Below are 21,974 nucleotides of genomic sequence, written 5' to 3' on the forward strand. Positions count from 1 at the left end.
ACAAAACAAAATAAAACCCCTCAAAATAGATAACAAACTTAAATGTAAGAGCAAAAACTATAAAAGTCTAAGAAGAAAACACAGAGCAAATCTCTGTGACCCTGGGTTAGGCAATGGTTTCTTAGATAAGACACAAAAAGCAAGCAAGAAAAGACAAAACAGATAAATTGGACTTTATCAAATTTGGAAGCTTTTGTGCATCAAAGGAGACCATCAAGAAAGTAAAAAAATAACCCACAGAATCAGGGAAAATATTTGCAAAACATGTGTCTGACAAGGGACCTACATCCAGAATATAAAACAACTTTTTTTTTTTTTTTTTTTCAGCATTCAAAATCTTTTTAATAAGAGGGTAGGATCCAAGGTTAGTTTTTGTAGCCTCGGCTGGCCCGTCGGCCTCTGGCACGCTCGAACTTCCGGCCCTTGGAGGGGACGTAGGGTTTGGTGTGGCTGTGCGGGGTTCCTGGGGCCTTGCCAAAATGCCGGTACACCTCTCGGCCCTTGCGAGGACCGGAGAGCAGGACAGTGCCGCAGCCCTTGGGGGAGTCCAGGGCCAGCTGGTCGAAAGTGAGGATCTTGCCTCCTGCCCTGAGGATACGGCTGCGGGCCCGGCTGGTTACGCGCAGTGCACATACCTTTAGTTTGGGCACCTCCTGAACCCGCACGTCGTCCGTTATGGTCCCCACAACCACGGCCGTTTTGTTTTCCCGGCCAGGAAGCTTCATCTTCCGGATCATCCGGGAAAGGGACAGAGGTGGCCGGTTGGTGCGACTCATAAACAACCTCTTCAGCACAACCTGGTTGAATGTGGAATTGGTTCTTCTGGCCAGAAACCTATACAACTTGACCAACAGCCTCAGGTAGATATCCTGGCTCTTGGGCTCCTTGCGCCGAACCTTTCGGTCCTTGTTGTGGCGAATGTCAACTCCCATGATGGTGCCTCCTTCTCGCCAGGTCCGGAAAGAGAGAACTATAAAACAACTTTTATAATTCAATGATATGAAGACAAGAACCTAATTAAAAGATAGGTTGATCGGGTGCCTGTAGGTTGGTGGCTCATGCCTGTAATCCCAGTACTTTGGGAGGCCAAGGCAGGCGGATCACCTGAGGTTAGGAGTTTGAGACCAGTCTGGCCAACAGGGAAAAACCCCATCTCTACTAAAAACACAAAATTAGCTGAGTGTGGTGGCGGGCACCTGTAATCCCAGCTACTTGAGAGGCTGAGGCAGGAGAATCACTTGAACTCAGGAGGCAGAGGTTGTGGCGAGCTGAGATCGCGCCATTGCACTCCAGCCTGGGCCACAAGAGCAAAACTCCATCTCAAAAAAAAGATAGGTCACTAAAGTTGGTATACAACACCCCACTGCTAAATTTGACTGGCTTTTAAAAAGATAGGCTAAGGATTTGAATATACAGTTCTTCAAAGAAGATAAATATCCCATAGCACATGAAAAGATGCTCAACATCATCAATCATTACGAAAATGTAAATAAAAACCACAATATCATACTGTTTCACACCCACTAGGATTGCTAAAATAAAAAAGACAGGCAACAACATGTGTTGGTAAGGATAAAGAAACATTGGAACCCTTATACCTCGCTGATGGGATTGAAAATTGGTACAGCCAATTTGGAAGACAGTTTGGTAGTTCCTCAAAATGTTAAATATAGATTTACCATGTAACTCAGTAATTCTGCTCCTATGTATCTAAAGATAAATGAAACCATATGTCCACATAAAACTTGTAGAAGAATGTTCATAGCACTATTAATAATTGCTAAAAAGTAGAAAGAACCATGCCAGGCGCAGTGGCTCACACCTGTAATCCCAGGACTTTGGGAAGCTGAGGTGGGCGGATCACCTGAGGTTGAGAGTTTTAGACCAGCCTGGCCAACATGACAAAACCCTATCTCTACTAAAAATACAAAAATTAGCTGGGCATGGTGGCCTGCACCTGTAGTCCCAGCTACTCGGGAGACTGAGGCAGGAGAATTGCTTGAACCCAGGAGGTGGAGGTTGCAGTGAGCCAAGATTGCACCACTTCACTCCAGCTTGAGCAAGAGTGAGAATTCATCTCAAAAAAAAAAAAAAAAGTAGAAAGAACCAAAATGTCCATCAATTAATTAATGGATAAACAAAATATGGCATATCCATACAAAGGAATATTATCTGGCAATAAAAAGGAATAAAGTAATGATACATACTACAACATGAATGAACCTTGCAAACATGTTAAAAGAAGTCAACAAAAGACCATATATTGTATAATCCCACTTATATGAAATTCTAGAATATGAAAACCTATAGAAGCAGAGTAGATTGGTAGTTTCCAGAGGCTGGGGGAAAAGTGGGGACCAACTGCTAATGGGTACAGGACTTATTTTTGGGGGGACAAAAATGTTCTACAACTAGATTGTGGAGATGGTTCTACAACCCTGTGAATATACCAGAAGACATCGAATGGTACACTTTAAATGGGTAGATTGTATGGTATGTGAATTATATCCCAATAAAGCAGTTAAGAAAATAGTTATCAAAACATATAATAGGTATATCCCAAGGGGGAGAAAGGTGTGGTGCATGAGCTCAGCCTAGACAGGCTGTGTGAGTGGGGAGAGCAATGGATGAAGGAGTGGTTGGAGCTGTAAAGTGCATAGGCCAAGAGTAGAGGTGGGGGCTGGGTCTTGAAGGAGAAACTGAGTGCACTGAAGAATTCTGCCTGCTTCACAGTGTTATCAAGGGCCAGCCTTTGGATGATCTCTGGAAGAAGGTCCCAGAGCCTCAAGGAGGAGATTCTATGATGTCAGCACCTGACCTTTGTGACATACCCACATGCTGCCAGGGAGAACTGAACTCAGGGAATGGGGACCCCAGCTCCCATTGGGGGCGGCAACCCTGGCGCCACCCCTTAGACGAAGTCCCAGTCTCCCAGAGGCTTTTACCAGCTGGCGCCATTCCTTCTGCTGCTGGGTGTAATGAGCCTTCTCTGTCTAGGCCAGGGTGAGCTAGAGGACATCAGCACTAGGGGCAACAAGGGGTCAGAGGAACCAGAGTGGCAGGACACTAGGATGCTTGCAGAACCCCCGAGTCAGGATTAGCAGAATAAAAACCTGTACCACAGGCCTCCAAATGACTGAAGGAGGACTGAAGGCAAAACTCACGGCTCAGACAGAAACAGTGTGTTTAGTGTTAGATGCTGGGGACAGAGAAAGGTGTATCCACCATTTGGTGACTCTGCTCCTCTCTCCCAGGTCCTCTCGATGCTGAAGTGCCTGTGAAACACAGCCCACAGGAATTCTCATTGGTAAGAGCTCCCGGCACCAGAACACCCTTAATTCCTGTTCCTATCTCAGCCCCTAGCCCCCAAACCCCTCCTCCAATCCATCCTACCCTCCCTTCCTCCTTATTCCTCTCCTCCGCACTTCTCACCTTCCCTGGAGCATTTTGCCAGCTCTTTTGATCCCAAAGGTGACATGGATTTCAAGTCTTGGTGAGTTCAGCTTGGAACTAGGGACATGACTCAGAGCCGGAAATGGACCAATTCTCCCAGTGTCTTCGGTTCTGTCTTTTCTCTCCAGGTCCTGTGGGCTTTGTCTTCCTCTCTGCCCCACCCAGATAATCGCTGCTGCCCTTCTGCTTTCAAGAGGCAGCTTTGATTCTCCATCCGCACACATCCCTCATCAATGGCTGACTGCAAAGAAGTGAGAAGCCAAGCTTAGGTTCATGCTCATACCTGAACACCCAGAGAGCCTGGTGCTGGAGGTCTGGGTGTCCCCTTGGCCTGCCACCAGCACCTGCACCCACACCAGGCTGGAGCCAAGCTCTGCGCACAGAAGGTGGCCTTGATTTCTCAGGCACAGCTGACCTCAGAGATACTGGTCCTGACTCTGCCAGTTCTCTCATACCTAGTCTTGTTGCCCCAGTTCCTTCTGGATTCAAGGCGATGTTGCCTCAAAACAAGGACCAGGTTCTGCCACAGACCTCAGTGCTCCCCGGGCACCCACCTTGGGGCTTCTCACAACTTGTGGACTCCTCTCCTCATAACCTACAACCTCTCTCTGCCTATCAGTCCCTCCCTCCCTCTCACCCACTGTTCTTTTCCACTCAGTCCCATCGTCCTTCCTCCCCTCCACCAGCATCCCCTTCTCCTGGCTTCCAATTTGGCTCTTGTGACTCAAATTCTGACTTTGCGCCACATCCCTATTCTCCCTCTCTCCCAAGATCCCCCACTTTCTTTCACCAGAACTACCTCTCTCTCCCCAATCCACGTGCATCCTCTCCCTCCAACCACTGGCTGTACCCCTCTCCTCCTCTGACCACTTCCTTCTCTCCCTCCCAGCCCCAGAACTCCTCCCTTCCCCACTCACCTTGCCAGTCTCCTTCCCACCCCGAGGACCTGCATAGCTCCACGCTCACTTCTCCAGGCCCAAGTCCACCTTCTCAAAGGCTTCACTCTAACAGGCAGACATGGCGCTGGCATCAGTACAGGGACACCGGATCCGGGTCCCCTGGGCTAGTGGAGAGATGCGTGCCAAGCGAGAAGGATCCTGCACAGTTCAGGGACCCAGGGGCCCTGGCCCAGGCCCTGGTGGTCCAGCTGGGGCACCGCCGCATCGCACACGACCTGCGGCTCCTGCTTTTGCAGCACCTGTGGCTAGGCAGAACCGGCCAGGCGCCAGTCGTGGAGTACCCTATATGCCTGGTGTGCCTCCGGCCCCGCAGCCCCTCCTGCCCCCTCCCCAAGTACAGGACTGGACCCCGGCTGCTTGCCTTCCCCCAACTACTGCCCTGTGTGGAAGGCCAGGAATCTGGGCCACTCCGGATAGGCATTGGCTTCGGCCTCCGCCTGCCCCAGGGCCAGGCCAGGGCCTTGCATCTGCTGCCAGAAAAAAGGCGGAAGGAAGTAAGGCCTCAGGGCAAGGCTCCTCAGGCCTGTGGGCATCCATCGCCAGCATTTCAGCCTGCAGCAGCTCAGGCCCGGGCCGACCCAGCCCCAGGCACACCCTCCCAGACCAGGAGCTTCAGGTCTGCAGGCCTTCAATCACCAAATTCTCCACGATGTTTCTCCGGGCCTCCACCTCGGGCACCAAAACAGGCCACTACCTCCCCGAAGCCCAGGCCGTGCCCTGCCCCAAAGAGGCCAGTTTCTCTGGAGCTCATTCTCCAAAAGTCATCAGTCTAGTTCCAGAGCCACGGAGGCCCCCTGGAACACTCCCTCTAAATCCCACCCTCCCAACCAGGCCCCAGATCTCGGGGAGTCCCCGAGACACCCTGAAGGGCTGGCTGGCAGGAGGTCAGGTGTGTTCTCCTGCTCTGAACCCTGGGAGCCCCGTGTGGAGTCTGCTGTCTCCAGGCTGAAGAGGACCAAGGGCACCAAGACCCCATTCAGCCCTTTGTGTAGCTAATAAAATCTGACCCTGTGAAACTTGTGTTTGTGTCCTGCTGAGTCCACAGAATAGGTGGCTATAACTACAGGGGTGCCAGTCTCCAACAAGACCCTTGGTGGCAGGGAGGGGGTGGTTCACGCCTATAATCCCAACACACTGGGAGGCTGAGGTAGGAGGATTGCTTGAAGCCAGGAGTTTGAGACCAGCCTGGGCAACATAGCAAGATCCTGTCTCTCCAAAAATAAAAATATAAAAAAATCAGCTGAGTATGGTGGGGTGTGCCTGTACTACCAGCTACTCAAGCTACTCAAGAGGCTGAAGTGGAAGGATCACTTGAGTCCAGGCGTTCAAGGCTACAATGAGCTATATCATGCCATTGCACTCCAGCCTGGGTGACAGAGACCCTATCTCAAAAAAAAGAAGAGGGCAGGGTGTGGTGGCTCAAGCCTGTAATCTCAGCACTTTGGGAGGCCAAGGTGGGCATATCATTTAAGGTCAGGAGTACGAGACCAGCCTGGCCAACATGGTAAAACTCCGTCTCCACTAAAAATACAAAAATTAGCCGGGCGTGGTGGCAGGCGCCCGTAGTTCCAACTACTCAGGAGGCTGAGGCAGGAGAATCACTTGAACCTGGGAGGCGGAGGTTGCAGTGAGCTGAGATCAGGCCACTGCATTCCAGCCTGGGCAACAGAGCAAGACTCTGTCTCAAAAAATAAAAGAAAAAAGACCCTGGAGGATGGTGTCAAAGGAAACAGAGAGGCCAGAAAGAGCAGGTGCCATGTATCCAAGGAGGACAAGAGACCCACAAGGCCTGGGGACTTGAGATATGCAGACAGCTTGGCCACACCCTTCACACATCTAATGCAACTCTGTGGGACAGATATTAGCATCCCCAAAGATGAAGCCACTGCACCACTCCTCTGGGTGCACCTTAGTTAATCAGAATGCAGGAGAGGTATCTCCTTTCAGGGAAGGACATCCCTTGTACTCACTCTCAAGAGTGCACAAAGGTCCTCATCAGATCACAAATCCGAGGGAGGATGAGTATCAGGCGCAGAAGATACCTGCCCAGGAGCTGAACTGCCCCTGCTGAGGCCAGCAAAGCAGCTGGCCACCCACCAAGCCTCCGGCCCAGGAGTGTGAAGCCTTGAGAAAGGGAATGGCGGACACTACCCCTGCCAAAAGTGGGGGATAGGAGTTAAGGATGACAGAGGCGTCCCCATACGAGGAAGCAGTGGATTCAGCATTTGAAGTCAGGTTTATTTTTAAGTTCATGCTGCCTCCATTAAGAAGCAAGAGACTCCAGTGGTTTCTGGTGTGTGCCCTCGGGCAAATCACTTCCTCTCTGGGGTAAGCTGCAAAGGCCTGTGTTCCCAGGAGTTGGCGTATCACTCCCCAAGTGGGAACAGTCCTAATTCGAGGATTTCATGTGTGTGGGAGAGACAGGGTTTAGCTCTGTCACCCAGGGGCTGGAGTGCAGTGGTGGTTGAGCATCGTGGTCGAGCTCACTGCAGCCTCGACCTCCCAGTCTCAAGTGATCCTCCTACCTGAGCCTTCTGGGCAACTGGGCCCATAGGTGCCACGACGTTTGGCTAATTTTTAAATATTTTGTAGAGATGGAGTCTCCCCATGTTGTCCAGGCTGGTCTGGAAAGCCTGAGCTCAAGCCATCCTCCTCTGTCGGACTTTCTGAAAGTGTTGGGATTACAGGGGGATTACAGGCACGAGCCACCATGCCCGGCAGAAGATTTTTTTTTGTTTTTTTGAGACGGAGTTTCACTCTTGTTGCTTGCTGCCCAGGCTGGAGTGCAATGGCAATGGCGTGATCTCAGCTCACTGCAACCTCTATCTCCCGGGTTCAAGTAATTCTCCTGCCTCAGGTCCCCGAGTAGCTGGGATTACAGGCGAACGCCACCACAGGCGCACGCCACCACACCCTTTGTATTTTTGGTACAGACGGGATTTCTCCATGTTGGTCAGGCTGGTCTCGAACTCCTGACCTCGTGATCCGCCCGCCTCGGCCTCCCAAAGTGCTGGGATTACAGGCGCGAGTCGGATTTCTTTATTAAAGGTTGACCTTCATCAACCTCCACTGGCTCCACCTCCTCCGCGCCCCGGGGCGCCCCGCACAAAGATGGCGAAGTCGGTGCTGGGCAACTGTGCCTCGGCACCAGGGATGGAGAACCGAAGCCCCGCCCCGGGGAACGCGGCCCGGCTGGCTAGTGCTGACTCGCGTCGGTGCTCCTGCGCCTGCGCCGAGGGAGCCGTGAGACAGGTGCGCGTGCGCAGTGCGCGTCTGCAAGAGCGACTTAGAGGCGCTGGAGCTGAACCTCGGCTGCCTGCGGGTGATCAGGGTTTTGGCAACTCCCCGGTGTGAGAGGGGTCGGGTGTGCTCCCGGCGGCGACGGGGCCGAGTTCACCAGCGGCCGGGGCAGTAGTCGAAGGCCCAGCCCGTTATGTCCTGGGTGCCGTGGTGCGGGCAGTGAACGCGCGCCGGGCGGGATGGGCCGACGCCGGGCGCCAGAGCTGTACCGGGCTCCGTTCCCGTTGTACGCGCTTCAGGTTGACCCCAGCACTGGGCTGCTCATCGCTGCGGGCGGAGGAGGCGCCGCCAAGACAGGCATAAAGAATGGTGTGGTGAGAGCTCAGGGCCACTGGGGCTGGGTCTTGCTGTGGGCTGGCGGCGATTCCAGGGTGGCCGGGGTCGCGGGGCGGGCCACACTCTAGCTTCGGGCCCTGCCCACTTCTGTTGGGAAGACCCGCTTGCCTGACGCCCCGGCGCGAATTTCAGTCGAGAACTCAGCAGGCAGAGGAGAGGCTTTTAAGGTAAAGTGAAAGCTGCACACAGCTGCAGAGCCGGCAGGAACGCTTCAGCTCCGCCTCGGAGCAGCTCCGGGGCTCTTATCCTGGCCTTTTCCGGGGTGTCTTGCCTGCCCTCTAGCAGCGGCGAGAGTGGTGCATTTGGGTTTAGGCTAAGTTCCTTCCCTCTTCTGAGCTTCACCCTGTTCTGTAAAATGGAGGTAATAATCCCAGTCCTCGCTGTATAGATTTGTGAGGCCCAAATGAGAGAAAAAAGACTCGAGAAACCCTTGTGAACTATAACGTGCAGAAAGTAAAGGGGTAAGACATCAGACTGTTCCTAGACGTGCTCTCTGGGCACCCCTGAACTTGCTCATCCGGGTCCCCCTCCCACAGCACTTTCTGCAGCTAGAGCGGATTAATGGGCGCTTGAGTGCCTCCTTGCTGCACTCCCATGACACAGAGACACGGGCCACCATGAACTTGGCACTGGCTGGTGACATCCTTGCTGCAGGGCAGGATGCCCACTGTCAGCTCCTGCGCTTCCAGGCCCATCAACAGAAAGGCAACAAGGCAGAGAAGGCAGGTAAGGAGCTCTCTCCCTCTCTACCCGCTTGGGGAAAGGGTTGAACGAGTAAGGTCACTCTTATCTTGGTGTCTCTAAAGAAGTGGGTCTGGAAGTAGGGTTTTGGTAGCAAGCTAGAAGCTGTATGGGCACCTGCCATGGAGAGAGGGGCCAGTACTCCTTACTGTAGAAGCCTAGAACCTGGCCAAGTGTTTGTGTTACAGGTTCCAAGGAGCAGGGGCCTCGACAAAGGAAAGGAGCAGCCCCAGCAGAGAAGAAATGTGGAGTGGAAACCCAGCACGAGGGGCTAGAACTCAGGGTAGAGAATTTGCAGGCAGTGCAGACAGACTTCAGCTCCGATCCACTGCAGAAAGTTGTGTGCTTCAACCACGATAATACCCTGCTTGCCACTGGAGGGACAGATGGCTACGTTCGTGTCTGGAAGGTGTGGGTTTGCGGGGTTAGGGAGGATGAATGTCAGTAACAGCAAAACCAAAATTGTGAGAAGCTGAACGTGGCATCTGGGAAACTTGTGAATGAAGCTTGCATTGAGGGGCCATTAGAAGGAGGTGGCATGGAGATCAGTCACAGTGTACTTGCTGGACACCTGAGTTAACCATGGTGGTGGTTTGGCTACAGGTACCCAGCCTGGAGAAGGTTCTGGAGTTCAAAGCCCACGAAGGGGAGATTGAAGACCTGGCTTTAGGGCCTGATGGCAAGGTGAGGGGGTGGGGGTGGGAGGAGGGTGGAGAAGGAGAGAGGAGGTGCTTATGCTGCTTGCCCAGTGAGTGGATCCCCTAACTGTCCATCCTTGGAATCTTTGTTCCTGGCTAGTTGGTAACCGTGGGCCGGGACCTTAAGGCCTCTGTGTGGCAGAAGAATCAGCTGGTGACACAGCTGCAGTGGCAAGAGAATGGACCCACCTTTTCCAGCACACCTTACCGTTATCAGGCCTGCAGGTGTGAAGACTTTGCGGGGTGGCTGAAAGAGGCATAGCCCAGCTGTGGTGGGAGAGAGGGAAAAGACTGGGGATGGGAGAGCTGGGGAGGAACTTGTTGAGTTTTACCTCAGGTCTGACCAGGATGCAGGTGGTGCACAAACCTCTGAGGAGGGTTGGGCAGGCCCCAGGAGCTGAATAGCTCCTCATCTGGCCCCCAGGTTTGGGCAGGTTCCAGACCAGCCTGCTGGGCTGCGACTCTTCACAGTACAAATTCCCCACAAGCGCCTGCGCCAGCCCCCTCCCTGCTACCTCACAGCCTGGGATGGCTCCAACTTCTTGCCCCTTCGGACCAAGTCCTGTGGCCATGAAGTCATCTCCTGCCTCAATGTCAGGTGTGAGACATTGCTGCCTTGGCTAGGTGGGGGTCCCTGAGGGAGCTTGGAAAGGAGGCCTGCCTGGGTGCCCACGGACCGGGATTGGGGTATGAGGGTTGCTGCACAAGCCTCCAGGATAACGAGCACTTTATTGTTTGTTGCAGTGAGTCTGGCACCTTCCTAGGCCTGGGCACGGTCACTGGCTCTGTTGCCATCTACATAGCTTTCTCTCTCCAGGTAATGGGTGGAGGTTGGCATGGCCCTGTCGGTGGACTGTAGGCCTGTCTCCACCCTGAGTGTGCAGGAAGGAGTCTGGCCCGTTCTATAGAGGGAAAACCTGGGGGTGGGGAGCATGCTTTCCAGAAAGACAGTTCCCAGCTAGGCCTTTCCTCACTCGTTTTCCTTCTACCCACAGTGCCTCTACTACGTGAGGGAGGCCCATGGCATTGTGGTGACGGATGTGGCCTTTCTACCTGAGAAGGGTCGTGGTCCAGAGCTCCTTGGGTCCCATGAAACTGCCCTGTTCTCTGTGGCTGTGGACAGTCGTTGCCAGCTGCATCTGTTGCCCTCACGGCGTGAGTTATTGGGCGGGGCAGGCAGGCACCACCCCACCTTTAACTGGACCAGAAACATGCCCCCTGGGGGCTGGGCTCTTGTTTGTGCCACTCCCCCTTTGAAGGGTTCTGGTTTTCAGGCTGGGAAGCCCCTTTGCCTGCTGACCTCTCCCTTTCCCTCCTGCAGGGAGTGTTCCTGTGTGGCTCCTGCTCCTGCTGTGTGTCGGGCTTATTGTTGTGACCATCCTGCTGCTCCAGAGTGCCTTTCCAGGTTTCCTTTAGCTTCCCTGCGTCGTGGGAATCAGGAGCCTGGACACTGCCATCTCTAGAGCAGAGTGGAGGCCTGGACTCCCTTTGCTCACTCCATTCGGGTCCACAGCTGAGGCTGCCTCTGATAAGATGAATGGGCACTGCCTGCCCTTCTAGTGAAAAGGCTTGGTTATGGCCCTGCCTGACTCTGGGCCCCAGGAACCCTGCCTTCATCATCTGTGGATCCATCCAGAACAGTGGTGTCTGAAGCCCAGGCCATACTCCCTGCCTCCTTCCTTCTGCCTACTAGAGGCTCGAGAGTTGAGCTTGTCCTTTCTCTAGAAACATATGAAGATGCCCAAGAGCCTGGAGGCACTGCTGTCCTTCCTGCAGAAACAGTTTCTCCTCCACCCCTCATAGCCTTGGCGCCAGTTCCCCTTCACATGAAGCCCCTGGCATTTGCTGGGGAAGGGACTGGCCTGGTACATGCTGTTGGGGCAGGAAGGGGCAAAAGGAAGACTTGGTTAGTAATCTGGGGGTTCAGATGGGTAGCACTAAGCCAGCCGGCCTAAAGATGCAGTAAGTTCCTAGATAGTCTAACCTTGAGGAAAGGGAAAATGAACCTCAGCCCACTAGGCAGGAAAAGTTGATATTTAATAAACAAGGAAAGAGTGAACTGAGACCCCCCAGTGGTACTCTTGTCAGCTATTTCTGTCCTCAGAAGGTGAGAGAGCCCAGAGGTCAGGCAGCCCCTCTGGGTGCTGGAAGATGTCTCTGGCATACTGATGCAAGAGGCGGCTCATGTAGCAGTGCTGCCATGGGAGCAGCCCTTCCAGGAAGCCGATGTGGCCACCCCGGGCTGTGATGAGCAGCGCAACGTAGGGGGACTGTTGGGCGGCCTGTATGGGAAGGGCTAGGAGAGGGTCAGGGGTCAGAAACGGCCTTCACTGGGAGCCCAGGCTGTCTGTTGCGTCCCTCATGGCCCATTTTCCTTGGGGCCAAAGTGTCCTGATTCAGAGTACTCACCACCGACGGGGGAGAGGGGTCCTCTGCTGCATTGAGACAGAGCACAGGGATCTGGATGGCATCTACCTTGGTTCTAGGGCTTGCTGCTTTGTAGTAGGTAACACAGTCTTGATATCCAAAGGCCACAGATGTGTAGCGCTCACCAAACTGGCGGATTGTGTGGGCCTGCAGGTGTTACTGTAGGATAGGCTAAGATGATCAAGAATGGGAAGATAGTGGAAGCCTCATTTTGGGGGGCCAGGGGCATGGCTGAAGATTATACCTGTAGCACAAAGTCTATGTCCACCACCTTTTCAATCACCTTTCTGTTTCTGCGAGAGTACATAAGAGTTTGGCCTGACACCTGGACCTGGTCCCCGCCCCAGGCCCTGTCTTACTATCTCATGTGTAAAGAAGCCCAGAGAGAACTGACTGAGCACTAGGAGAGCTTGGAGTGTCTGCCATCTTACTCTGTCTACTGCCTCCTCCCACTTGCCACCACCCTACCGTTCCACAAGTTGGCAGAGCCCAGCAGTGAGGGGCTGATTGAAGAGCAGTGAGTTGAGTGGGGTTTCCAGGGAGCGGGTGGTCTCAAAGGAATCCCAGCATGCAGACAGAGTCAGTGCTGCCGCCAGCCCTGCAGCCTGCCCAGCCTGTGCCAGGTGATTCTGCACGAGTATCCTGTAGAATTGGACAAAGGACCATGAAAGAAGGGTTTGCATTAATGTGAGTTGGGACAGAGGGAGGGGACATAGAGGAGGAAAGGAAGACTGGACCTCTGGGTTAAGCCTAGGCAATCTTTACCCTCCAAAAGAGATGCCCACGGCTAGCAGTGGAGCTCGGGGATAGCGGTGCTTTATGTGGTTCACGACTGTCTGTAGATCTTCAGTATTGCTGGCACAAAAAGCCCTGTGGGTCTGAGGGCAAATCAGATCGTTAGGTAGGGAGGGAGACCGTGGTCAGAAGGTGGAGGGGAAATTGAGGAAGGATAGGTAGGAGGTAGAGCCCCAGGGCCAAGGATCTCTAAAGGGAGTGGGTGAAGGGCTGCTATGAGGAAGGCTGCTACTCAGCCGCAGTTCCTCCCCACGGCAGCCCTGGTTGTTAAACACGACAGCCCTGTGGCACACAGGTACATCTTAGCCAGACCCTTCTTAGCCCCTCTCCCCTTTCAGTAGTCTTCAGAAAGATCCCTGTCCAAAGATTCCCTTCGTGTAGCATTCTTCGTATCTATCAGTGTCCAGATTGACTTCTCCCTAGTACACGTTCTCAGATGCCACCCCACTCCGGGGCTGCACCCATCCTTACTGGTAGCCATCCCTCAGAGCTTGGTTAACTAGGTGCAAGATGTATGTCTCCTGGCTACTGCCGGTGATGCCAGGAAGCAGCAGCACGATGGGCTGGGTGGTAGGATCAGGGTCTTGGCTGCTGTCAGGCTGCTTGGCCCAGTCTAGCAGGAGCTGGCCTCCATCTGGTGTTTGGAGGATGTCACTGTGGTTTTGGAAGAAGAGGCACACAAAGATAACAATGTAATTCAAAAGCTTTGTCCTGTGCCCCACCCATAAACGAGTCTCATAACTTCCCATCAGCATCCTCTGAGGGTGTTTTTCATGTAAAACAGTAAGGCTTGACAATGTGGGGTGGGGACGTAAAAGATCATGACCTGATGGCCATGCAATTATATAGCCCTTCCATATAACATCCACTCATTGTACCCTCAACACAGGGATGTAGATGAGACAGATTACCTACATTTTAAAAGTGGTAAATAGATTTTCCCTAGATACCTGGGGTTTCATGTTCACCCTGTTCTGTCCCTTCTTACCTCTGATAAAAGACTAGGGGCTGAGACTGCAGGAAGACTTGGAAGATGCTTTGTAGCCGCCCCTCAAAACACCACAGCGTTGGGTAGAAAGTCTCCGTGGTGATGGAACAGTGTTGCTCCAGGAAGGCCAGAAACTGCGGCCCAGCCACCAGCCGAGGCCTCTGTAATCACACAACAGTCTGCCCCACTTCCCTGACTTTTGCACCAAGCTAATGAGGCACCCAACACCAGAGGGTGAGAGGGCCCCTCTCCAGAGGCCAGCCGGGAGGACCCTGCTTTGTCTGCACGTGAGATACTCAGCACAGCTCAGTTGAATGGCCAAGTCTCTGATAATACACTCCAGCTAGATCCCCTAAAAAACCCAGTCTTGGAGTGTCACTGCCCAGAATTGACCCTGAACTGGGAGCTGCTGAGTGACTGAGTGCTGACTTTCCCGCTCAGCCTATCCATGCCCCAAACCCATTTTGGAGAGAGCAGATAATGTAAACAGCCAGGCTCAGTGGTGTGCGCCTGTGGTCCCAGCCACCTGGGAGGCTGAGGTGGGAGGATCACTTGAGCCCAGGAGTTTAAGGCTGCAGTGAGCTATGATAGCACCACTGTTCGCTAGCCTGGGTGACAGTGAGACCCTGTCAATAAATAAGTGCCCAGCTGATCCCCTGCAGAAAAAGTTGGGGTTCTGGGCAGGGGCTGAAGAAATGCAGCACCATTCAATCTTCAACCTTTACTTTGCAGTTGAAAATGAAGCTGGCCAGGCGCAGTGGCTCGTGCCTGTAATCCCAGCACTTTGGGAGGCTGAGGTGGGTGGATCATGAGGTCAAGAGATGGAGACCATCCTGGCCAACATGGTGAGACCCTGATTCTACTAAAAGTACAAAAATTAGCCAGGCATGGTGGTGCGTGCCTGTAGTCTCAGCTACTCAGGAGGCTGAGGCAGGAGAATCGCCCCTGCACTCCAGCCTGATGGTAAAACACCATCTTTTTTTTTCTGAGACAGAATCTTGCTCTGTCACCCAGGCTGGAGTGCAGTGGCGTGATCTTGGCTCACTGCAAGCTCCACCTCCTGGGTTTATGCCATTCTACTGCCTCAGCCTCCCGAGTAGCTGGGACTACAGGTGCCTGCCCAGGCCCGCCTAATTTTTTGTATTTTTAGTAGAGATGGGATTTCACCATGTTAGCCACGATGGTCTCAATCTCCTGACCTCTTGATCCACCCGCCTTGGCCTCCCAAAGTGGTGGGATTACAGGCGTGAGCCACCGCGCCTGGCCTAAGGGGCTTCTTTGTACCAGGGACCTTATCTTCTCTTACTTGTGGGGCCCCTGCTGTTAGATTGTGCTGTAAAGGATGAACAGCCCTAATGTGAATCGGTGTTTTTCTTTCTTCGTGCCAGCCAGGGGGAAGGTGACAAGGTTGAAATAACAGGGACAGATGAGGTCATTGGGCACTGAGCCCTGACTTTCAGTTTCTCTGCTGTATTCTGGACCTCAAGTGAATGAGAGAGCCTAGCCACGTAGAAGGTATGTGAAGGAGGAGTATGCCATAGGTTCAAGAATAGAAACTGCATATCTGCAATGAGTCCTAAGGAACATGAAGACCAGGTTTCTATCTCCAGTACAGTCCCCATATTCTACAGGGGCAAATGGCAGAGAGGCCAAGTTGATAGTGCAACTGTTGGGAGATGTGACTTTCGACCCTAGTCCTTAAGCCCTGGAATTATGATAGCTGTCAGTCGTGTGCAGGCACTGAACTAAGCCCAAGCTTATGAGATATTTTATAAGTGAAGAAGTTATGACTGACAGATGTTAAGTGGTTTGTCCAGTTACACAACAAGCAAGAGGCAAAACAAAATTACTAACTATGACATTACCACCAGTACTTGTAGGTAAGATTTGTTGAGTGCTCATTAAGCTCCAGGCATTGTGCTAAGCACTTCACACAAATTTTGTCTTGTGATTTTCATAACAGTTCCATGAAATAGGTTGGATTTGAATGCTGAATAACTTGTCAAAGGTCAGAAGCTTGCCAGAACTAGTTAGTGGCAGAGCAGGAGATTCAAACACAGGTCTCTCTGACTCTAGAGCCTGCACTGCCTAGTCACTGTTGTGTATTGCCTCCTAATTGCCAAGATTTTGAGTTGCTATCCACTTTTTTTTTTTTTTTCTACTTGAGACGGAGTTTTGCTCTGACACCCAGGCTAGAGTGCAGTGGTGCCATCTCAGCTCACCACAACCTCTGCCTCCTGGGTTCAAGTGATTCTCCTGCCTCAGGCTTCTGAGTAGCTGGGATTATAGGCATGTGCCACCACGCCCGGCTAATTTTTGTATTTTTAGTAGAGTCGGGGTTTCTTCATGTTGGTCAGGCTGGTCTCGAACTCCCGATCTCAGGCGATCCTCACACCTCTGCCTCCCAAAGTGTTGGGATTACAGGCGTGAGCCACCGCGCCCGGCCCTACGGAAGACGTTTAGTAAACAATAAATGCTAATGTAGAAAGCTCTGAAAATATAGAAAAGTCTCGGTAACACTAAAGGCTCCTGTAGACCTTTTTAAAGGACTCGAACCAGTAGGTGTCTTGTTAGACTCAGCTACCTAGAACAGAGTTTAATGAAGATGAAAATATTTGACTTTTCCTGGATATGTAAATTATGTGTTTATCTAAATTTCAGTGAGAAAAATCTCCAAATTCATCAAAATCAACCTCTTCAAACTTTCTCATCACACTATATGGAGAGCCTGGAACATAAAACTGGGCTGAATGAGCAAGGAGAGTTAGGGTCATCCATCAGTTCTGAGCCAGGCCAGTTCTGGCCTCAGCCACCCCTTAAGGGAAGGGAGGCCCTACTAAGCTATTTGGGGGGTGGGTGGTGTTGGGAGTTAGCCATGACCCCACAGACCTCTGGTTCCTTCCTTCAGTGCAGCTGAAAGACTCAGCTAAACCATCTAAAAAGGAATGCAAAGTGTGCACATCTCTGACACCTCAGGATGCCTTCCAACCCACTTTTCCCAAATGCTTGTCCACATCATAGAGATCAGCACCCTCCGGTGCCCAAAAGGCCCAGCTGGCATGGGGAGCACATGGGATGCAGAGGCACTAGGGAGGCAGAGCCGAGTCTCCATTCGGTGGGAGCAGATTTCATCTGTGGGGAAGCCCAACCATTCCAGCTCCCACCAAGGGCTCAAGCCCGTGTCTGGAAGCTGCCCCTACACCCAAACCCGCCGGCCAGAGCACTGGACCCGCACCCACCTGAAGGACACATGCCCAGTAGTAGCCCAAGTAGAGGGCAACGGCAAGAGCCAAGAGCAGAGAAAAGGTGTCTGCCCAGGTTCCATTCTGGGGGCTCAGAAAGGAGCTGAGTATCTTGTGTTGGGGGCTTCTGACCCTCAGGCTCCTGGCTGGCCCCGGCTCGCCGGCTGTGACTCGCGGGCCTGCCCGCCGCCTGCCATGGGCTGCCTGTGCAGGTCCCGTCCCCGCTGCCGGCCGTTCGCGCTGCCCGCCCTGCCCACCGCCGGTGCCGCGGCTGGGCGGCGAAAGGCGGTGCTAGTTGGTCGTGGGACTGGGCGGCTGCGCCTAGTGTCCCGCGCAGAAGTAACTCGAGGACTCGAGCGACCTGCGAATGGCCTCCCGCCCTCCCCCTTCTTCTGCTTCCCCTCCGCGGGTTCCTGGCTCTGCAGCCCGAGACAAGCGGCCTCCCCCAGCTGCCATCTTGGTGCGGGGCATTTCCAGCTCCCTCAAACTCTTCCCCGGCGACCCCCTGAGTCCAGCAACCTGGCCAGAGCCCCTCAGGCACTCGCAGTCAGTCACACACAGGACACAGCTACTCCCACGGTGACATTCTGCTCTGTCACAGACTACAGCCATTCACAGTGACCCTCACCAGTCACTGTCCGACTGTGACACCCCACACTGTCACACAGCTTTCAGCTGCTCAGTGTTGGCATTGCACACACATGCAGCTTCCTGCAGTGTCACTCTGCGTTGCCTCATACAGCCCCTGCCACACAGTCCTCGTACAGTAGATAATTTGCTCACCACCCGCTCTGTACCAAGCACTTGATGCAGACCCCCCCATGTTACTGTCCCTGTCTTCATTGAAATATAGGCGGTCGTCTACTAAGAGTAGTGGCTTTCAACCTTGACTGCAGATTGGAATCATCTAGGATTTTTAAAACTACCAGTGCCCAGGCCCTACCCCCGATGCAGCTGGTCTGGAGAGGAGCCTAGGTATCAGTATACCGTAAAGCTTATAGGAGGTTCACAAGTCATCAGGGCTTAACAGGGTCCACACAACGGAAGTACCAACTGTCATGGGAGCACTGCGGGGGTGCCCGGACTTCATGGGAGGGTGTTCTAGCAGATGGGGCAGCATAGGCAAAAGCCTGGAGGTGAAGGATGTCTTAAGGGAACAGAAAGAAATTTGGAGTGGCCGGAACATGTGGGTGGTCAAGGACCACATAATTGCTGCAGTTTATCCTAGGGTCAGAGGAAAGCCATCCTAGGGTTTTAAGAAGGGAAGAGTGACATGAGTTATGTTTTAGGAGAATCATTCAGTTGCTGGGAGAATAGATTGGAGGAGGAGGAAAGTAAAAGCAGAGAGGCCACTGGGAGGCTGCTGACAGAATGCCAGGCTCAAAAGATGCCTGGACTGGAGTATACCCAGGAGAAGAGTGAAAAGCTTCAAGATCAGAGGCACAATTGATAGGACCTGGTGGTAGATGGGAGGCAGGGGAAGAAGGAGGAACACGGATGGCCCCCAGGTTTCCGACTGCACAGACATAAAGTGCCCATCCCTGGGATAGGGAAACAGAGGAGAGGAAGATTTGAAGAGGAAGATGATGCATTTAGACACAGACATGTAGAGGATGGGGTGCTGGTAAGTGTTTTAACTGCGTTTCCTTAGGTTCTGTATTTGTCTCTTTGGCATCCATAAATCACAGGGCCAACCTAATGTCCAAGGTTGTTTACGTCTCCCCTGCAATCCAGAGCTCATACTCTTGAGTCACTTCCTTTCTCTAACTTTCACATTCCAAGCCAGTATCTCCCCTGCCCTAAATCAACCCAGGACCAGGTCACTAGTACCAGTCCCTGTGCCCCAGAGTGCTCTGGGATTATTCAAACTAGGCAGTCCCAAACCACTTCTCCTGCCTTACTGGGAGAAGTACACCCAGTAAAGGCCTGTACCTTCCCCTCCTTTCTGCCTCCTATGTGACACTGGCACTTTCCCCTGTGACTGTGCCTTTTGTTTCTAGGGGAACTGTGAATAACATTAAGCTTTTCTTTCAATGGCAGTGACCTCTTCATGTCCTCACTCAGCCACCTTTATAAATTAAGACTCAGGCACAAATTAGTAGGATATTCAATGCCTGAAGTGGCCTGGGGCTTAGAGATTGGAGCTGGAGAATTGGTAATCATCGGCATTTAGGTGGTGTATTAGTTGGCAGTTTGCTCTAAGAAAGCACTACAAACTGGGTGTCTTAAACTAGGGGTCCCCAACCCCCTGGGCTGCAAACTGGTACTGGTCCATGGCCTGTTAGGAAGCAGGTGGCATAGCAGTAGGTGAGCAGGGTGAGCAAGCATTACTGCCAGAGATCAGTGGTGGAATTACATTCTCATAGGAGTGCAAACCCTATTGTGAACTGCACACAGAAGGATCTAGGTTGCGTGCTCCTTATTAAAATCTAATGCCTGATGATCTGAGGTGGAAGTTTCATCTCAAAACCATCCCCCTCACCCCCAACCCTTCTGATATATGGAAAGATTGTCTTCTCTGAGGCTGGGCACCATGGCTCACGCCTGCAATGCCCAATGCTTTGAGAGGTCAAGGCAGGCGAATTACCTGAGGTCAGGAGTTCGAGACTAGCCTGGCCAACATGGTGAAACCTCGTCCCTACTAGAAAAAATACAAAAAAATTAAAAATAAAAATTAGCTGGGTGTGGTGGTGTACACCTGTAATCCCAGCTACTCGGGAGGCTGAGACATGAGAATCACTTGAACCTGGGAGCTGGAGGTTGCAGTGAGCTGAGATAGCACCACTGCACTCTAGCTGGGATGACAGAGTGAGAGTCCGTCTCAAAAAAAAAAAAAAAAGATTGTCTTCTCTGAAACTGGTCCCTGGTGCCAAAAAGGTTGGGGACTGTCTTGAACAACAGAGATTTATTGTCTCACACTTCTGGAGACTAGAAGTCAAGATTGAAATATCAGTAGGGTGGGTTCGTTCTGGGAGCCATGAGGAATAATCTATTCCGTGCCTCTCCCCTGGCTTCTGGTGTTTTGCTGGAAATCTTTGGCACTCCCTGACTGGTAGAAGCATCACCCTGATCTCTGTCTTCATCTTCACAAACATCTTAGTGTGTTTGCGCTGCTATAACAAAATCCCACAGACTGGGTAATTTACAAACAACAGAAATTTATTCCTCACAGTTCTGGAGACTGGGAGGTCCAAGATCCAGGCACTGGCAGGTTCGGTGTCTGTGAATGTCTGTGCCTCAGAGATGGTGCATCTGGGTTTCCTTACGTGATGGAAGGGACAGAAAGGCAAGAGAGCAAGAGGGCTGAACTCTCTCAGAAACCTCTTTCATAAGGTCATTAATCCGTCCATGAGGGGAGAGCCCTCATGGTTTCATCATGTCCCAAAAGGCCCTACTTTTTTTTTTTTTCAGAGGCAGGATATCGCTCTGTCACCAATATTGGAGTACAGTGGCAGGATCACAGCTCACTGTAACCTCAAATTCCTGGACTCAAGGGATCTGCCTGCCTCAGCCTCCCAAATAGCTGGGACTACAGGCGTGCACCACCATGCCTAATTTTTATTTATTTATTTATTTACTTACTGTAGAGACACAGTCTCACTATATTGCCCAGACTGGTTGAAAACTCCTGGCCTCAAGAGATCCTCCCACTTCAGCCTCCCAAAGTACTGGGATTACAGGTGCGAGCCACTGTGCCTGGCTTCCTCCTCTTAATATCACCACAGTGATGACTAAGTTTCAGCACGTGAATTTGGGGGGATATTCAGGCCATAGCAATGTTCTTCCTATGTGTGTGTCTGTGTCCACATTTCCTCTTTTGATATGAACACCAGTCATATTGATTAAGGGCCCACCCTACTCCAGTATGACCTCATTTTAATTAATTACATCATTATTTCCAAATAAGATCACAGTCTGAGGTATTGGAAGTTAGGACTTCAACATATAACTTTGTGAAGGACACGAGTCAATGCATAACAGTGATGGGAGCTAGGTGAGCAAATGAGCACATGAGCAGATGGAGAGTGAGGAGAGGGCCCTGAGGAACTCTGATGCTAAAGAAAATGGAGACCTTTTTGAAATGACCAGAGGTAGGAGATGTGTTGCTGAAACCAGCAGAATCTGTGATCTAAAGAGGCAGTGACTAGCAGTGTTCATCACTGGGAGGAGGACAGGATGAGAGTAGGCTTGTCGCTGTGATGACAGTGTCGCTGTGACGACAGTGTTGCTGTGACGGAGTGTCACAACTCAGGAAGAGTTCACCCTGACACCCCAATACATATGTCTCTAGCACTCTGCACTGCCACACCCCTGGGCAGTCAGTCACACGTTGGCCATACCCTGAAGCGCACACTATCTTTTATTTATTTATTTTTTGAGAGAGTCTCGCTTCGTCACCCAGGCTGGAGTGCAGTGGCGCAATCTCGGCTCACTGCAAGCTCCACCTTCTGGGTTCCCGCCATTCTCCTGCCTCAGCCTCCGGAGTAGCTGGGACTACAGGCGCACGCCGCCATGACTGGCTAATTTTTAGTATTTTTAGTAGAGATGGGGTTTCGCCATGTTAGCCAGGATGGTCTCGATCTCCTGACCTCGTGATCCGCCTGCCTCGGCCTCCCAAAGTGCTGGGATTACAGGCGTGAGCCACCGTGCCCGGCCCCTGAAGCCCACACTATCACATGGATGCACAGTCATACAAAATACTCCCTACCGTGTCACAAATTCCTCATACACAGAGCCACACATGCCAGCCACAACTGCACATGCTAATAGTGTTAGGTTCCATTTTGTCACATAAGTCTGGGTCCCTCAGGCAGAGAAAGTGGCAACCAAAGCATGACCACAGTTAAACACACTTCTGATGCACACTGGCCTCACTGTCTCTTGATCTCTCTGTACTCATATGTGTGCACACAGGCCTATGCACACATCCGCGCACACATGCACGCTCACACACGTGCATCCTTACACACGCTCACACGCGCACACACGCACGCTCACGTCACACGCGTGTGCGCACACGCGGACCGCACACGCG

General features: G+C 52.3%; 3 protein-coding genes and 1 pseudogene across 6 annotated transcripts; 2 read left to right on the forward strand and 2 right to left on the reverse strand.

Annotated features, from left to right (window-relative positions):
* Positions 1-323: 323 nt before the first annotated feature.
* LOC105517404 lies at positions 324-965 on the reverse strand (annotated as a pseudogene). Its single transcript, XR_001002664.1, has one exon. The product of XR_001002664.1 is annotated as a 60S ribosomal protein L18 pseudogene (transcript).
* A 2,631-nt stretch (positions 966-3,596) lies between these two features.
* PRR30 (proline rich 30) lies at positions 3,597-5,423 on the forward strand. The gene has a single exon (XM_011949955.1). The coding sequence runs from the start codon at positions 3,947-3,949 to the stop codon at positions 5,183-5,185; it is 1,239 nt and encodes a 412-aa protein (XP_011805345.1). The 5' UTR covers positions 3,597-3,946; the 3' UTR covers positions 5,186-5,423.
* Positions 5,424-7,637: 2,214 nt separating this feature from the next.
* On the forward strand, positions 7,638-11,556 carry PREB (prolactin regulatory element binding). Of its 3 annotated transcripts, none has more exons than XM_011949968.1 (9): positions 7,638-8,026; positions 8,585-8,774; positions 8,978-9,198; positions 9,393-9,473; positions 9,588-9,712; positions 9,912-10,085; positions 10,232-10,304; positions 10,483-10,642; positions 10,809-11,556. In XM_011949968.1, exons 1-9 carry the CDS (start codon positions 7,892-7,894, stop codon positions 10,901-10,903), a joined length of 1,254 nt encoding a protein of 417 aa, XP_011805358.1. In that variant the 5' UTR covers positions 7,638-7,891; the 3' UTR covers positions 10,904-11,556. The 3 variants fall into 3 exon arrangements, with proteins under 3 accessions (XP_011805358.1, XP_011805366.1, XP_011805374.1); XM_011949984.1 differs by having other exon boundaries at positions 7,647-8,026; positions 8,652-8,774; XM_011949976.1 differs by lacking the exon at positions 10,483-10,642.
* A 15-nt stretch (positions 11,557-11,571) lies between these two features.
* On the reverse strand, positions 11,572-17,395 carry ABHD1 (abhydrolase domain containing 1). The gene is made up of 10 exons (XM_011951390.1): positions 17,301-17,395; positions 16,937-17,210; positions 13,698-13,858; positions 13,181-13,363; positions 12,947-12,991; positions 12,680-12,793; positions 12,383-12,556; positions 12,159-12,207; positions 11,893-12,061; positions 11,572-11,783 (listed from the first exon to the last, which is right to left on the reverse strand). Exons 1-10 carry the CDS (start codon positions 17,393-17,395, stop codon positions 11,572-11,574), a joined length of 1,476 nt encoding a protein of 491 aa, XP_011806780.1.
* Positions 17,396-21,974: the final 4,579 nt, after the last annotated feature.

The sequence above is a fragment of the Colobus angolensis genome, unplaced genomic scaffold (genome assembly GCF_000951035.1).
Source record: "Colobus angolensis palliatus isolate OR3802 unplaced genomic scaffold, Cang.pa_1.0 Scaffold109, whole genome shotgun sequence".
Classification (NCBI taxonomy): Eukaryota; Metazoa; Chordata; class Mammalia; order Primates; family Cercopithecidae; genus Colobus; species Colobus angolensis.

Coding starts and splice junctions, on each gene's coding strand:
- PRR30 (XM_011949955.1), top strand. CDS start 3,947: ATGTTGCCTCAAAACAAGGACCAGGTTCTGCCACAGACCTCAGTGCTC.
- ABHD1 (XM_011951390.1), bottom strand. CDS start 17,395: ATGGCAGCTGGGGGAGGCCGCTTGTCTCGGGCTGCAGAGCCAGGAACC. Junction 17,211..17,300: donor GGGCGGGAGGCCATTCGCAG/GTCGCTCGAGTC, acceptor TTCGCCGCCCAG/CCGCGGCACCGGCGGTGGGC. Junction 12,208..12,382: donor CTCTGCCAACTTGTGGAACG/GTAGGGTGGTGG, acceptor GTACTCTCGCAG/AAACAGAAAGGTGATTGAAA.
- PREB (XM_011949968.1), top strand. CDS start 7,892: ATGGGCCGACGCCGGGCGCCAGAGCTGTACCGGGCTCCGTTCCCGTTG. Junction 9,199..9,392: donor GCTACGTTCGTGTCTGGAAG/GTGTGGGTTTGC, acceptor GTTTGGCTACAG/GTACCCAGCCTGGAGAAGGT. Junction 10,643..10,808: donor GCATCTGTTGCCCTCACGGC/GTGAGTTATTGG, acceptor TCCCTCCTGCAG/GGAGTGTTCCTGTGTGGCTC.